This window comes from Cervus elaphus, chromosome 26, assembly GCF_910594005.1.
Source record: "Cervus elaphus chromosome 26, mCerEla1.1, whole genome shotgun sequence".
Lineage (NCBI taxonomy): Eukaryota > Metazoa > Chordata > Mammalia > Artiodactyla > Cervidae > Cervus > Cervus elaphus.
The window spans coordinates 34558651-34574324 of NC_057840.1; the positions used below are offsets into that span (position 1 = coordinate 34558651).

The following is a 15674-nucleotide window of genomic DNA, read 5'->3' on the forward strand; positions in this document are numbered from 1 at the left end:
CGTCAGGAAACTAAGATCCCACATGCTATATGGCATGGCCAAAAAGAAGAAGCCAAGAGCCATCACATATACCATCCCATTGCAGAATGTAGATCTCTGGGTCTTCTGTATGAATATCAAATCTACAGCATAGGAAACTTCCCTGCTCTCTAAGCTAATAATCCAGGGTAGGACAGAGATGATTAGAAAATAAACATAAGACCACATGACTCTCTAAGTGTAATAAACAGTCATTTAACGGATGGAAAGAGCAGTGAAGTAGAATGGTTATGGAAAGTTAGATGAGGCTCATAAGATTTCAGCTGACTCTTAATTAGGCAGAAAAAGAGGACTTGGACACAGGTAGGGTGGATGTCATTTTGGAGGGCAACAGAGGTCACCATGGAGGACAGACAGAGGGTTAAGAGAATCCGAACAGCCCAAGGAGGGCCCTTCCTCTCAAACTGCTCTTTTAGCATCAGTGCCTAAGTGATTTCCATCAAACTGGTAAATCTGGGGGGGAGGCGGATTATTCCAAGTTGTCTTCTGAACTGACTGATCAATTTCCATCAGAATGGCCCACTGAAGTAACCCTGTATGTGTTCAGCTTTATTTGAGAGGAAGCGGGCATTAAAACAAATTATCCTATTATGTTGTTAGTTTAAAATCACTTAATAGGTATGCTAGAAGTAGCTATATTAAAGATGATCAGCTAATGTTATTTTTCATAACCACAAATGAATGCTTTAAATGGAACTTCTATTTAAAGGATTTTGATGCTCTGAAGTAGTTTAGTTTTAGGTATCTATACATGGGCGTAATCCAAACCTTGAGTTTTATCTCCACGGTGCAGTGATATCAGTTTTCAAGAACATTTGTGTACTTCTGAAGACCTTCATCTAAAGAACTCAATATCTTTCTCAAATATGAACCTTTTGAATCTTGATATAAAACTAGATCTAGCATTTTGAGAAAGACAGGTAGCCTTAGGGAAATGGAAACCCAAAATAATTAGAAGCTCTTTCCTACTGAAGTGTGCAAGTTAGATCATTGTGTCTCTTCACTACTTAGTATTTATGGATATAAAATCACAGAACTAAACTGTTTGTCTAAGAAATGCCTGTAAGTTTACATTTTAGCTATTTGTCTTCAGATAGATTTTTCAGTACTGTTTTTAAAATACTCAAATGTATTCTTGCGTAACCTTGCTTACTTGACACTGTATTCATTGTCTCCTTAAGGGAAACTAAGGATTCAAACTTCTGTCAATGGTGTGTTATTCTCTGCCCCATCCCCATTCCGAAACTTCACTTTAAAACTTATAGGAGACATGTTTCCACTTCCTTTGAAACAGATTTAAAAGTCGGGAGGTGCACTTGAAACTAACAGGGCTCTGAGATCTTGCTGCTTTTGCGGAGTTTAATGAGAACAGTGGCTGGAGCCAGGAAGGTAGAGCCTGAGCAGCTGAAGGCGAGTGTGGGTTGTATTTGATGTTCACAAAAGAATGTCAGCGGCAGGGTGTTGCTCAGCGAAGTGTGCATTTTCAAGTTACCCACAGTGGTGTCTATTGTCCTGTTTCTCAATTGAATGATGTCATGTTTCATTTAAGGCTCTTAGTGATGCTGAAGTCTGTGGTCTGCACACCAGGGGGAAAAAGGCAGGGAGAAAGTTGCCAATCAGGTTTTTGTAAAGCCTTTGTGTGTTGGGTTTTGAGAGATAAAAGCTGACTCATGCAATATTTCTGCGGAAGGAGCTGCACAGACTAGTAAAGACTTCTGGTTTTACCTGACTGAGCTCCCAGTGAGGTCAGTGCATCAGCTGAAGGCAGACGATGTGGCTCCGCCTGGGCAGAGCCCAGGTAGGTGCAAACGTGGATGTGTCTGGGGAACCGATGCTCGACACCCTCGGTCCTTCCTGCTGGAGCAGCCGAGCCCAACCGCCTCGGTGAGAAACTGTCGCGGGGATTTTCTCCACCACACTGCGCAGGGCCAGCCGCTCGCTTGAATATATTACAAGTGTTCTGTTATTATTGCTCTGGACTGAAAAGTGTTCTCCAATAATGGAATTAATCTAGAAGGTGATTTTTTTTTTCCTCCCTCTGAACTGCAGTCTGCCTTCAAAGGTTTTTGTCTTGTTTTGGTTTGAATTTGGTCTCCCCTTAAAGTTAGGTTGAAATAATCTAGAGAGCTTGATGTTGGTGACTCTGGGGAGAAAAATAAAACCTAAGTGTTCGTGCAGTGGCTGCTGAGTATTTTCATGTGCTTTCTTTATGAGGTTCACGCAGGTTAAGCTGGGGAACAAAATAAATGTTTGCAAACTTTATACTTAGCAACTGTAGTGATGGAATCTAGTCTGAGTCTAGTGGTCACCAAAGGTGACCAAGTAAATGCAGCTTCCACGTTGAGTGCTTATTGGTGAGAAATTCTTTTGTTAGGAGGAATAATTGGAAAGAAAAAGGCATGGGTTGTAGTCAATGCTGTTGCACAGTGGAGTCTGACTTTTATTTTGTTTTTTATTTTAATGTAGTGATAACTAATATATTTGAGAGAAGATGTATATATTTGGCATTCCTTTTCATTAATCATATGAACATAGAAATTAATTCTCTTAATTGAAAATATTTAAATATTTGTTACACACTGATGTTGTGATTTTTAGTTTCTTTAAATAACTTTTGCAGATTATAAAAGTGGTACACATTGAGGAAAAGTGGTATTGAGAGGTAAATATCAAAGGAAAAACCATCCATTCTCCTACTTTGTAAAACCAAGGTCAATATCGTATTCTGCATCTTTTGAATCCTTTTTCTAATGTGGATAATAAATAAGTGGCATTTTTAATTCAAATTTAGAATCACATTGTACCTATGTTTTATAAACCACCCATTTTACTCAACTATTATGACCATTTTCTGCCCTTAAGGATTTGAAAGGGCATGACATTCAATAGTTTAATATTGTACTTTCTAGATGGATTTATTCACTCAGATCTCTATTGTTAGACGCTTTGAATTCTCTTCCTCCTCTTTTTTCCTCTGAGAAAATGTTTAGTGTACTTTATGGATGGTTTATTTTCTCAGAGTGCTATTGTTAGTTACTTGGGTTTTTCCTCTCCTTCCTCCTCCTTTTTCTTTAAGAAATGTTATTTAACCTAATCCTGCCTCCCAAGTGAGCAGAGATGTTTTGGGGACTGAGCATGCTCAGTGCAGAGGGGGCCTGTGTATACAGCTCATTGTCGCATTACTGCCTTGAGACGGATATTTCCACAAAAACAAAAAAGAAGCCAGAGCATAGATTGTGATTTAGTCTAAGTGAAAAAATAGAAGTTTTTTTAGCCTTTAGCAAAGTCAGTGATATATGTTTCGTCATTGAAGACCTGACATTAATAGAATGTAGAAGGAAATTGCTATTTTGTGGTTACTGCTTGTCCTGTGATTCCAGCTAGGAATGGGCCATGCAGATGTGGCATCCATGTGACTTGGTGTTTATTTCAGGGTTGGGACTGTATCCCTGCAGTTGGATGGGACCTGGGGAAGTCAGCTAGTCCAGCTCCCTCACTGACAAGTGAGGAAACCAGAGACTCAAAGGCTGCAATACAGTGACTTCTCTGGTGGTCCAGTGGTTATGATTCCAGGCTTCCACTGCAGGGGTTCAGGTTCAATCCCTGGTCAGGGAACTAAGATTCCAAATGCCAAGCAGTACAGCCAAAAAAAAAAAAAATTGCAATACAAACCTCCATGGTACAGAGCCAGAGCACAAATGCAAATCCTCTATAGGAGAGACGCCTAGAACTTGATTTCTGGCTGGTCCACTGAGCTCTTTCTGTACACACAGTTGGGCATATATTCATTCATTCCTACACACACACACACACACACACACACACACACACACACACACACTATTGGCACATTGGTATTGTGCACTTTAAACAAGTAGCTTATGTTTAGTGCATCATTTCCTGATCTCTATACTCTTTTTCTGCCCTATTCTGTGAATCTATGCTGTGTGTGCTGTACTTAGCAGCTCAATCGTTTGACTCTTTGCAACCCCATGACTGTAGCCTGCCAGGCTCCTCTGTCCATGGGGATTCTCCTGGCAAGAATACTGGAGTGGGCTGCCATGCCCTCCTCTAGGGTATCATTCCAAGCCAGGGATCGAACCCAGGTCTCCCACATTGCAGACAGATTCTTTACCATCTGAGCCACTAGTGAACCTATAGCCAAATATCAGAAATAATGGGCCAGAAATCAGAAACCATAGTCTCTGATTCACAGTTCAACTTTGAGCATGATGTAACCTATCTTTTTTTCCCATCCATAAAATGTTCCAAAAGTAATGACACATGTGAATGAACTGCGAGGCTTTGTGTGTGCGGTCGAGGGGAGGGAAGTGTGTGTTTTGTTTTTTAAGGATAATTTTCATAGAGAGTTAAAGACCTGGCATATATGGTAAGGCTGATCTGTTATAATAGAGGCTGTTCGGGTTATCTTTTGCTGCATTACAAATCACTCCAGGGCCTAGTGGTTTGGAACAACAACAATCATTTCTAATCTTTCAGGGTTTCTGTGAGTCAGGAGTTCAGGAGAGGCTCTGCCAGGTGGTTCTGGCTCAGGGTCTCATGATGTTGCAGTCAGACAGGACAGGCTGGGGTCATCTCTAAGGCTGTTCTTTCATACCGTCTGGTGCCTGGGCCAGAAACACCCAGTCTGTAGGGGCCAGATCAGCCAGGATCCCTTCAGCTTCTCTCTGCATATCCATGTGGTCTCACTCCATGATTTCTCCAGCATATCAGCTTCAGGATAGCCAGACTTTTTTATATGGTGGCTCAGGGCATGTTTAGGTGCACTTACTGCAAGACCCTTCTGTCTTCATGCTCTGCCATACTCTAGGGCTTTGGGGTCATGTTAATGGCTTGGGCAAGGTCCCCTGCCACATCTGGGTCCCCGTGGGAAGGGGAAGGATGTGGAGGAATGATGTCTGATGCTGGAGAAATGGACCACCAGAGGGGCACGTATCTTTTCTGTTGGTGAGAACTTGACCACGTGGCCACATCTAATGGCAGGGAGGCTGGAAAATGTGCTCAGCAGAAACTGTCTTCACTAAGGAAGAAGGGGAGTGGGTTTTGGTAGACCACTGCCTGTCCTCCTGAAAGTGACAACAACACCTAGTGTAGCTTTAGCCCTGCTCTGTCATCACCTTCACCTCCCACACTAATTGATCTTCCAAAGCAGATAATAAAAATGAAAAAAAAAAAAAAAGCCTTGATGTCCCCTAGGTCCTCTTTTTTTTAACTTTATATTTTCTATTGGGGTAAGGCAAAATGGTTGTCTGAGGAGGCCTTACAAACAGCTGAGAAAAGAAGAGAAGTGAAACACAGAGGAGAAAAGGAAAGATACACCCATTTAAATGCAGAGTTCCAAAGACTAGCAAGGAGAGATAAGAAAACCTTCCTCAGTGACCAGTGCAAAGAAATAGAGGAAAACAACAGAATGGGAAAAACTAGTGATCTCTTCAAGAAAATTAGAGATACCAAGGGAACATTTCATGCAAAGATGGGCACAAGAAAGGACAAAAATGGTATGGACCTAACAGAAGCAGAAGATATTAAGAAGAGGTGGTGAGAATACACAGAAGAACTATACAAAAAAGATCTTCATGACCCAGATAACCATGATGGTGTGATCACTCACCTAGAGCCAGACATCCTGGAATGCAAAGTCAAGTGGGCCTTAGGAAGCATCACTACGAACAAAGCTAGTGGAGGTGATGGAATTCCAATTGAGCGATTTCAAATCCTAAAAGATGATGCTGTGAAAGTGCTGCACTCAATATGCCAGCAAATTTGGAAAACTCAGCAGTGGCTACAGGACTGGAAAAGGTCAGTTTTCATTCCAATCCCAAAGAAAGGCAATGACAAAGAATGCTCAAACTACTGCACAACTGCACTCATTCACACACTAGTAAAGTAATGCTCAAAATTCTCCAAGCCAGGCTTCAACAGTATGTGAACCGTGAACTTCTGGATGTTCAAGCTGGATTTACCCCATCAAGGAACCAGAGATCAAATTGCCAACATCCACTGGATCACTGAAAAAGCAAGAGAGTTCCAGAAAGACATCTGTTGCTGCTTTAGACTATGCCAAAGCCTTTGCCTGTGTGTATCATAACAAACTGTGGAAAATTCTTAAAGAGATGGGAATACCAGACCACTTGACCTGCCTCCTGAGAAATCTGTATGCAGATCAAGAAGCAACAGTTAGAACTGGACATGGAACAACAGACTGGTTCCAAATCAGCAAAGGAGTATGTCAAGGCTGTATATTGTCACCCTGCTTATTTAACTTACATGTAGAGTACATCATGCAAAATACCAGGCTGGATGAAGCACAAGCTGAAATCAAGATTGCTGGGAGAAATATCAGTAACCTCAGAGACACAGATGACACCACCCTTATGGCAGAAAATGAAGAAGAACTAAAGAGCCTCTTGATGAAAGTGAAAGAGGAGAGTGAAAAAGTTGGCTTAAAGCTCAACATTCAGAAAACTAAGATCATGGCATCTGGTCCCATTACTTCATGGCAAATAGATGGGGAAACAATGGAAATGCTGAGTGACTTCATTTTGGGGGGCTCCAAAATCACTGCAGATGGTGACTTCTGCCATGAAATTAAAAGATGCTTGCTCCTTGGAAGAAAAGCTATGACCAACTAAAAAAGCAGCATATTAAAAAGCAGAGACATTACTTTGCCAACAAATGTCTGTCTAGTCAAAGCTATGGTTTTTCCAGTAGTCGTATATGGATGTGAGAGTTAGACTATAAAGAAAGCTGAGTGCCAAAAAATTGATGCTTTTGAACTATGATGTTGGAGAAGACTCTTGAGAGTCCCTTGGACTGCAAGGAGATCCAACCCCAGTCCATCCTAAAGGAAATCAGTCTAGAATATTCATTGGAAGGACTAATGCTGAACCTGAAGCTCCCATCTTTTGGCCACCTAATGTGAAGAACTGACTCATTAGAAAAGACCCTGATGCTGGGAAAGATTGAAGGCAGGAGGAGAAGGGGATGGCAGAGGATGAGATGATTGGACGGCATCACTGGCTCAATGGACATGAGTTTGAGCAAGCTCCGGGAGTTGGTGATGGACAGGGAGGCCTGGTGTGCTGCATTCCACGGGGTTGCAATGAGTTGGACACGACTAAGCAACTGAACTGAGCTGAACTGATAACCAGTTAACAAAGTTGTGATAGTTTCAGGTGGACAACAAAGGGACTCAGCCTTACATATATGTGTATCCATTCTTCCTCAAACTCCCCTCCCATCCAGGCTGCCATATGACATTGAGCAGAGTTCCCTGTGCTATATGCAGGGCCTTGTTGGTTATCCATTTTAAATATAGCAGTGTGTACCTGTTCAGTCAAAGCTCCCTAACTATCCCTTCCCCTCATTCTCCCTTAGATCCTCCTTTAACCAAACTGGCATACCTGTGCCCTCAAATGTAGAAATTCTTGAGTCACCAATTAGCTAAGGCAATTTAGCCAATGCATTAGCTGCATTAATTAAGAATATCTATTACAACTCAATCCTTAGCTAACTGCAGGAGCCATTGTACTTCTCAGTTTTCATTGACTAACATAGGAATCAATTAGTAAATGGTCTGAATATTTAGTACCAGACTTGACAGCTCAAAGAATTTTTTGATCCTCTTTCAACCCCTCACCTCTTGTTTGAACAGGAACATTTTTGCAAAGCACCCCTTCCTATCCTTGACTTTCTTATCCAAACTTTGCTTTACTGACTCTTCAGCAGTAATAAGATCTTTTTTAATTATTTATTTTGGAAAACTTTTAAACTCAGAGAAAATTTGCTAAGCTAGTTTGGAGTTTCTTTACTGCCTTCATTGCTTCCCCCTGTCCTCACATCTTACACTACCAGTGTACATTGGTCAAAACTGAGAAATTAACATGGTAAGAAGATTTTTTTTTTTTTTTACTTTTTTATTACCAGGCAGCTACAAATAAGAATGAAAACCATGTTCCCTGGATTGAACACTCCGAGCAGCAAAGAACGGGTTTAATTGTAGTCCTGGATCTGCTATTATTAATAATACAGAATCACATTATTATTTTAGAAAACCAAGAGGTGGAAATTCACATTGAGATCCAGTGGCTTTTATCTATTGAGCCCTCCACTATTATCTCAGAGATAGATAGAGAAGGATTCCTCAAATACTTGGTGCTATCTTTGAAACATAAAAATGAGTACTTTTTATAACTTTGACTCTTAAAAGTTTGTGTGTTTTTCGAATCATGAAATCAGTTTACAACTTTAGACTCTACTGAAGACTCGCTGTGTATTAAATGAATTTTTCTGGTTGATAGAATAACTTCTTGCTTTTACCTTATTCCCTCTGTTTCCTCCTCTTCACAGACAGTATAATAAGGAAGATAATTTTATTCACTGATCCTGAGCACTGCATATTCTCTCGATGTCTATGACTGTCCTGCCAAGGAACTTCAATTAAGTATTTAAAGTCTAGAATAGCCATGAGCAGAATTTGAAAACCCTGATCATCCCTCCTCCCTTGCCTTGTAAAGCTCCCCTGGGGGGTGGTGACAGGGAGTGGTCAGTTATGACCCCATGGGTTCCCCATTTAGCATGTCAACATGGTCAGAGAAGCCTGGACTTTTCCTGCCAATGAAAGTTCTGCTTCCCCCTTAAATCAGCCTCAGAGGCAAGTCAGAGCCAAGAAGTGCTACTTTTGATTCTGGCAGTGACATTCCAAAGGAGGGCAATTAAAATAATGGAGGTTTGAAGAGCAAACAAAGAAAGCCAAGGAATTTGAGCTCTTTCTCCTAGAAAAAAAATTAGAGACTTGCCATGAAGCAAAATGTGTGAAACGTATCTGTGTGGGAGCTGGACAGCCATATTGTTCATTTTATTGAGGATGGCACAAGAAGGAATATTTTTATGTTGATGGCCTTTAAGTGTAAAAGCTGGCTGTAACAACAGTACTGCTGGTTGTAAGAATCAACCCCCATCCGCACCCCTGAGCCATGTGCTACCACCACCGCCATCTCCAGGTTTACCAAGGGTCTGATGAACCAAGACCCTCGAGCTGGGAAAATCAGCTTATTCAGGGTTTTCATGGTCAAAAGAGCCACTGACATGGGCCATTAGCAACAACTGGCAAGTTCTCCTAAGTTGCTGTATTATTAGCCCTGTGTTTGAGATTTGGTAAGAGAAACAGGTTTTGAGAAGGAAAGCAAAGCAAAGCAATAAATTAGCCAAGTGTTAACATAGGTGCTAACATCTTTCACGCAAAGCAGAGGATTAAGCTTTCTTGCTCTTCAGTTTTCTCCCTGGGTGTTTCAGTTTATCTTGGGAAATCAGCCATCCCAATATCCAGTACGCAGCACTTGTCTCAAAATGCTGTTGTTGCTAACTCATAACAATATTGTATATTAATGAACAGAGTGAAAAAAGATAAACTTCAAACTGTACGTACCTTTTCATTCACTATTATTGGGACAAAGATTGATAAGGAAGTTAAGTTTAAGTATTAAATATATATAATATTTAAAATAGTGTTAGTTGCTCAGTCATGTCCCACTCTTTGCAACCCCATGGACTGTAGCCCATCAGGCTCCTCTGTCCATGGAATTCTCCAGGCAGGAATACTGGAGTGGGTTGCCATTCCTTTCTCCAGGGGATCTTCCCTTCCCAGGGATGGAACCCCGGTCTCCAGGATTGCAAACAGATTCTTTACCATCTGAGCCACTAGGGAAACCAATGAGTATTAAATATATAAATATTTAAGAATAATATAATTATCTAGAAGATTTCTTGGGGAAGGAAATGGCAGCCCACTCCAGTATTATTGCCTAGATAATCCCATGGACAGAGGAGCGTAGCAGGCTACAATCCAGGGGATCGAAAGAGTCAGACACGACCGAGCACACACACTAGAAGATTTCTAGATCAACATTGTCCAGCTGAAATACAGTGCAAGACATGTATATATATATATACATATTTTTTTTTATTAGTTGGAGGCTAATTACTTCACAACATTTCAGTGCGTTTTGTCATACATTGATATGAATCAGCCATAGATTTACCGTGTATATATTTTTTAATTTTCCAGTAACCACATTCTCAAAAGTAAGATGAAGTCAGTGAAAAAAGTTTTAAGATCTTTTAACTCACTCTTCCAAAATATGATTCCAACACGTAATTAATATAAAATTATTAATGAAGTATTTTATACTTTTTGTTTCATTCTACATCTTTGAAAACATGTTAGTCACTCAGTCGTATCTAACTCTTTGTGACCCCATGGACTGTAGCCTGCCAGGCTCTTCTGTCCATGGAATTCTCCAGGCAGGAATACTGGAGTGGGTATCCATTCCCTTCTCCAGGCGATCTTCCCGACCCAGGGATAGACCCTGGGTCTCCTACATTGCAGGAAGATTCTTTACCGTCTGAAAGTGAGCCACTTTCAGTATATTTCACACTTGCTGCTGCTGCTGCGAAGTCGCTTCAGTCGTATCCAACTCTCTGAGACCCCATAGACAGCAGCCCACCAGGCTCCCCCATCCCTGGGATTCTCCAGGCAGGAACACTGGAGTGGGTTGCCACTTAGACTTGAGCACATCTCAATTTGGATGAGCTGCATTTTAAGTGTTCAGTAGTCACATGTGGCTGGCTACTGGCTACTATGTTGAACAATGTAGCTCTGGAGATAAATATTAATAATTGATTAATTGTATTAGGAAGAATAAGCCAGACAGGGTGGAAATCTGAAATTATTTTGAAGGAGGTGAGAACAAGACTAGACAATTTTTATGAAGAACATTTCCTTATGTGGGAAAACTATAATTATCTTCTAAGCAATGAATCAACAGAAAAATTGTTATCCACCTGCAGTCTCCTATTACATGCCATTAAGTGACCTAGCTTTAAAGGTTTCACTTCTGTCATCGGTAATTTTGGAAGGTATTTAATTTGGGGCAGTAAATTTGGCTAAATACTAGCACTCCAAATACCTCATATATTCTGTTTTATAAGATGTCTGGTTGGCAGTCTGAATAGGCTGATTCAGTGGCCTAGAGCACGTGGCCTGGTATTGAAACATATGAAGTCTTCCTTGTTAGGGTCCAGTTCATGTTGCCGTGTAAGATTCATCCATGAAGTGAACCCTGTTGACTTGAGTTTCATGTCCCACTTTCTCCTCTCTTTGAAAGTATAAAAGACACTAGCAGCCCAAGTAGCCCACAGTGGATTCCTCTAAAACATCTGGCAATTTTTTGTTCCTCTTTAATCCCTCAGTCCCAGTATTGGTTGGCTAACTTGGAGTGAAATAAGTAAAAAAAAAAAAAAAGCAAAACAAAATATAAGTCTCTGTGTTATGTTCGTTTTTCACCATCCTGATAATGAGTATTTCCCAAGAGTTATGTCACTGTCAAATATGGTTTTCTCAAATGAGACTATGACTTAGGACCAAACAGAAGTTGTGGGGGGAGGGTGGATACTACTCTGAAAATATCTGAAAATCAGAGCATCCAGAAAGGGAGGATGAGATGGCTAGAAGGCATCACTGATACAATGAACATGAACTTGGGCAAACTCTAGGAGATGGTGAGGGGCAGGGAGGCCTGGTGTGCTGCAGTTCATGGGCTTGCAAAGAGTTGGACATGACTGGGCGACTGAACAACAACAGCGTAGTCATATTGGCCTTTTGGGACCGTAAAGAATCCTCATATACTTCCCAAGTCAGCACCCATTCCAGAAAGAAACATCAACCTTACGGTTATGGTTGTGATAGATGCCAATGTGTGTCTGCTCCTAATCTTAACTACCCAGGACTTCCTTTAAAATATATATATATAATATTTATATTATATATATAAATTTATAATATTTATATAATAATATAATTAATATTATTAATTATAATATAATAATATAATTAATTATAATTATATTAATTTAATTATAATAATATAATTAATATTATTAATATGATAATTTATATAATAATATTCTATTATATATAATATATTATATATATATATAATATATATATTTGTTTGTTTGTTTATGGCTGTGCTGGGTCTTTGCTGCTGTGCGCAGGATTTTCACTAGCTGCAGAGAACTGGGACTGCTCTCTAGTCGCCACGCTTGGGCTTCTCATTGCAATGACTTCTCTTGAGCACAGGCTCTAGGGTGTGCGGGCTTCAGTAGCTGTGGCTCATGGGCTTACTGCCCAGCGGCATGTTGGATCTTCCCAGACCAGGGATCAAACCTGTGTCCCCTGCATTGGCAGGTGGATTCTGAAGCACTGACCCACCAGGAAAGCCCTGCCCAAGCCTTTCTTAACACCAGTCCCAAACACGAGTAAGCATCCTTTGCTGCGAACACACCTAAATGCCTGGCTGTTTCTTGGATTTTCCAACATTCAAGTTGGACCAGGATTTTTAGCACAAGTACATTTTAACTGCTATAACCAATCCAAGTTTTATAGGCCATAAAGTTGTTACAGAGAAAGCAAAAACTTTAAAAATTTGTGGGAAATATACCATGTGGTAGTGGTTATACTGGTAATTTACTCATTTCCTGCATGTTTCTTACCATTCCTTCTTGTTGATCCACATTAGTTCCTTTATTTTATATTCATAGTTTTACTATTTGCAATACACTCTTAACGCTAATATTTGCCATGAATATAAACCACCAAGAAAAGTCTGAATGTTAAAGGATATAGACTTGATGGGTTCTTTTTATATTCTAGAAATATTGGTATCGGCTGTTTGATAATCTTTATTATTGAGTCAAACCAAATTCACATTCCTTTTGAAAAGACAGTAATTGATCTATATTCTTGTTATTGTATTTGTCTTATTACAACCTTCCATCTCTATTTTTCTAACAAGATCTATAAACATGGATTTGGGTGGATTTTGAAATGAAGCAAATTTCTTTATTAGTCACACTATTGCAAGGCATTTTGCTTGTATAAACTTGGGATCACATTACTAGGGGGATAAATAGTGTGGATCCTGCCTTACAAATGAAGAAGATTGGAACTTCGTTTTTTACCAGAATAGCTTCTGAAAGTTTAAATTCCATGCCAGGCCTGTTTTGAACCCAAGATTTAAGTGCTACGGACTTTAAGTGACCTCTGACTTTGTAAATTTTCTCTTCTTATACCCTTTTCTAAATATTAACAGCCCGATTTCTTTAGAAACAGTTCTGATGTTTATTATTTAATTGCATGGTCACACTGTCATGTTATCTAACTGGACACATGGAAAGTAGTAGTTCATCAAATATACTCTGTAACAGTGTAACCCCATGTACACAGCAAATGGAATGCTAACTTTCGAGAATAGATTTAGAGAAATGTTGTGATAGGACGATTAAGTTTTAAAGGGGATGTGGGTCTCAATATTTTGAGTTTTCTTGCCCAGTATTCGAGAATTATTGTCCAGGCAACACTTTCTTTAGTGCTATATACAAGTAAAGTGTAAAACTGTCAGCATCATTAAGTAGTGGTGTTTCCAGGTTGGTAATGTAAAGTTTTGTGGAACTGTAGTGGAATCCTTAAAATCTAGAACTGTGGTTCTCAAGATACTCTTAAGAATCACATAGGATGTGTGGTTTTTTGTTTTGTTTTGTTTTTTAATACATAAGCATCCCCTTGGTGCTTGTTGAAGCTGTAGATTCCTTATGCCCTGAGCGCCGAGCCTTGATTTAGTAAATCTAGACTAGTGGCTCTATCACTCAGGTGCTCATGCTTTGAGGCCAGGTGCTGCTTCTCAAACTTTAAAGCGCTTGCACATGGCATTTGCCTCTTGGTAAAAGGCAGACTGACGTTCAGTAGGTCTAAGGTAGCGCCAAAGGCTTTTAAGCCTGACGCATTTCCAGGCGACGCTTTAAAAACTCCGCCTTTGCCATTCAACGTCCCATGGGTATCTTTGCATTTCCGTCTATACCTAGCTTGCTATCTTTTTGCTTTTGACCGTGTCCCTTGAGCTAGGCTTTAAGCACCTTCAAAGCTTCCTGTTTCCTCTAATTTTAAATACTTGCCTACCTTGCTTATCTTGTCCCTTTATTTATTTTTCTTCGCGTGTACAGATGCGCACCAGTTGCGTCCTGAAGCGCGGTCAGCTGTAACGCAGGCTCCGCATCTCAGAACCGCAGCCAGGCACTCCCGCTCCGGGGACCTCGGGGCCATGGAGCTCTCCGACAGTGACCGCCCGGTCAGCTTCGGCTCCACGTCGTCCTCGGCCTCCTCCCGGGACAGCCATGGTTCCTTCGGCAGCAGAATGACCTTAGTTTCAAGCAGCCACCTGGGCTTGTTTCCTCAGGATAAGGAAGCAGGGGCCATAAAACTGGAGCTGATGCCAGCCAGGCCGTTTTCCAGCAGCGAGCTGCAGACGGACGGTGCGGCCGGGCCGCAGAGTACAGACGAGGGCGGCGAGAGGCAGCCACGGGCGCAGCTCAGAGTGGAAGCCAACGCGGCGTCCAAAACGGGGGCCGAATCGGCCACCAGCCCCAAGCTGCTCTATGTGGACCGAGTTGTGCAGGAAATTCTGGAGACCGAACGGACTTACGTGCAAGATTTAAAGAGCATCGTAGAGGTAAGATACACTGTGAGCGGGGGTTTAAAGTTTGTCCTGCAGGATCAATATCCTTAAGGAAAGGGCTTGCAACGAAGGGCTTCTTAGGAAGCCGGGTGTCTCCTAAGAGGCAGAGATGGTGTGAATGTTTAAACAGATCATCATTTAAGAGGAAGCCCTAGGGCAATTATCACTGGGTTAAGATCCTCAATGTTTGCATTCGTGAATTGATTACGTGTTGGGAGCAAGCATGATGATATCAGTGCCTGGTGTGTTGTGTTAGTGACTCCTGCCCCCAAAGATCTGTGAGTCTCTGGCAGACAGACAGGCAGGATGCAAGCTTCCTGACTTGCAGGTGTCAGGGGTGTGTTGACTGAGCCCCTTGGGTCATCTTCAGCTTAATCACAGTTGTCTCCTATTCTCTGGAGCTTCCAAAGCTACCAGCGCCTGTGTCTCATCTCCAGAGATGGATTTCATGGGTTTGGGGTGTGGCCTGGGGGTGGGCGGAAGATCCCCAGGTGATTCTTCTGTGCAAACAAGCGTGGGAATTACTGTTTGATGCTGTTTTCTGTGTTGGTTGCTGTTTAGGGGAAGGTGGTGAAAGAGAGAGAAGAACCCTGGACTTGGTCTTGGGTGTTTACCTTTTACTTTGATAATAAACAAATTCACATAAATTATTTGACTCTCTGCAAACTGAACTTAGTTCAGGTACCAGATCCAAGACTCTGGAAATGCAGTTATTAATTTGTTATGATTATTGTTTCCCTGTATTATTTCTTCTTTAATTTTTATTTTGTGCTGGAATATAGTTGACTTATCCAGTTATTAATTTGACTTTGATTATAGCTAGGTTTTTAAGGATAAAATGATGATTATCAGAACAGTTCAGATGCTACTTTGTTCTCAACAATATTATATTTCAAGTTGATACATTATGAAGCTATACTCCCTACGCTACCTGGTACTATCCCAGGTTCTTTCATGTGTTCATGCCCATTTCCTGTTTTAGATTTTTAATCTAAAATGTATTTCAGAATAAACTGGTGGAATATTTGCTGATGAGGGCTTTCT

The 15674-nt window shown here is 40.9% G+C and overlaps 1 protein-coding gene across 5 annotated transcripts in view; it reads left to right on the top strand.

Annotated features, from left to right (window-relative positions):
- PLEKHG1 (pleckstrin homology and RhoGEF domain containing G1) overlaps positions 1–15674 on the top strand; it is a 240714-nt gene that overhangs the window by 126878 nt on the left and 98162 nt on the right. For 4 of the 5 annotated variants that reach the window (XM_043887987.1, XM_043887984.1, XM_043887986.1 and 1 more), the window contains one exon: positions 14119–14624. In XM_043887987.1, coding sequence (XP_043743922.1) covers positions 14217–14624 — 408 coding nt within the window. In that variant the 5' untranslated portion in view covers positions 14119–14216. Of the gene's footprint in view, positions 1–1406; positions 1924–14118; positions 14625–15674 lie in introns of those variants that run through there. The other variant, XM_043887985.1, reaches the window with a different exon arrangement.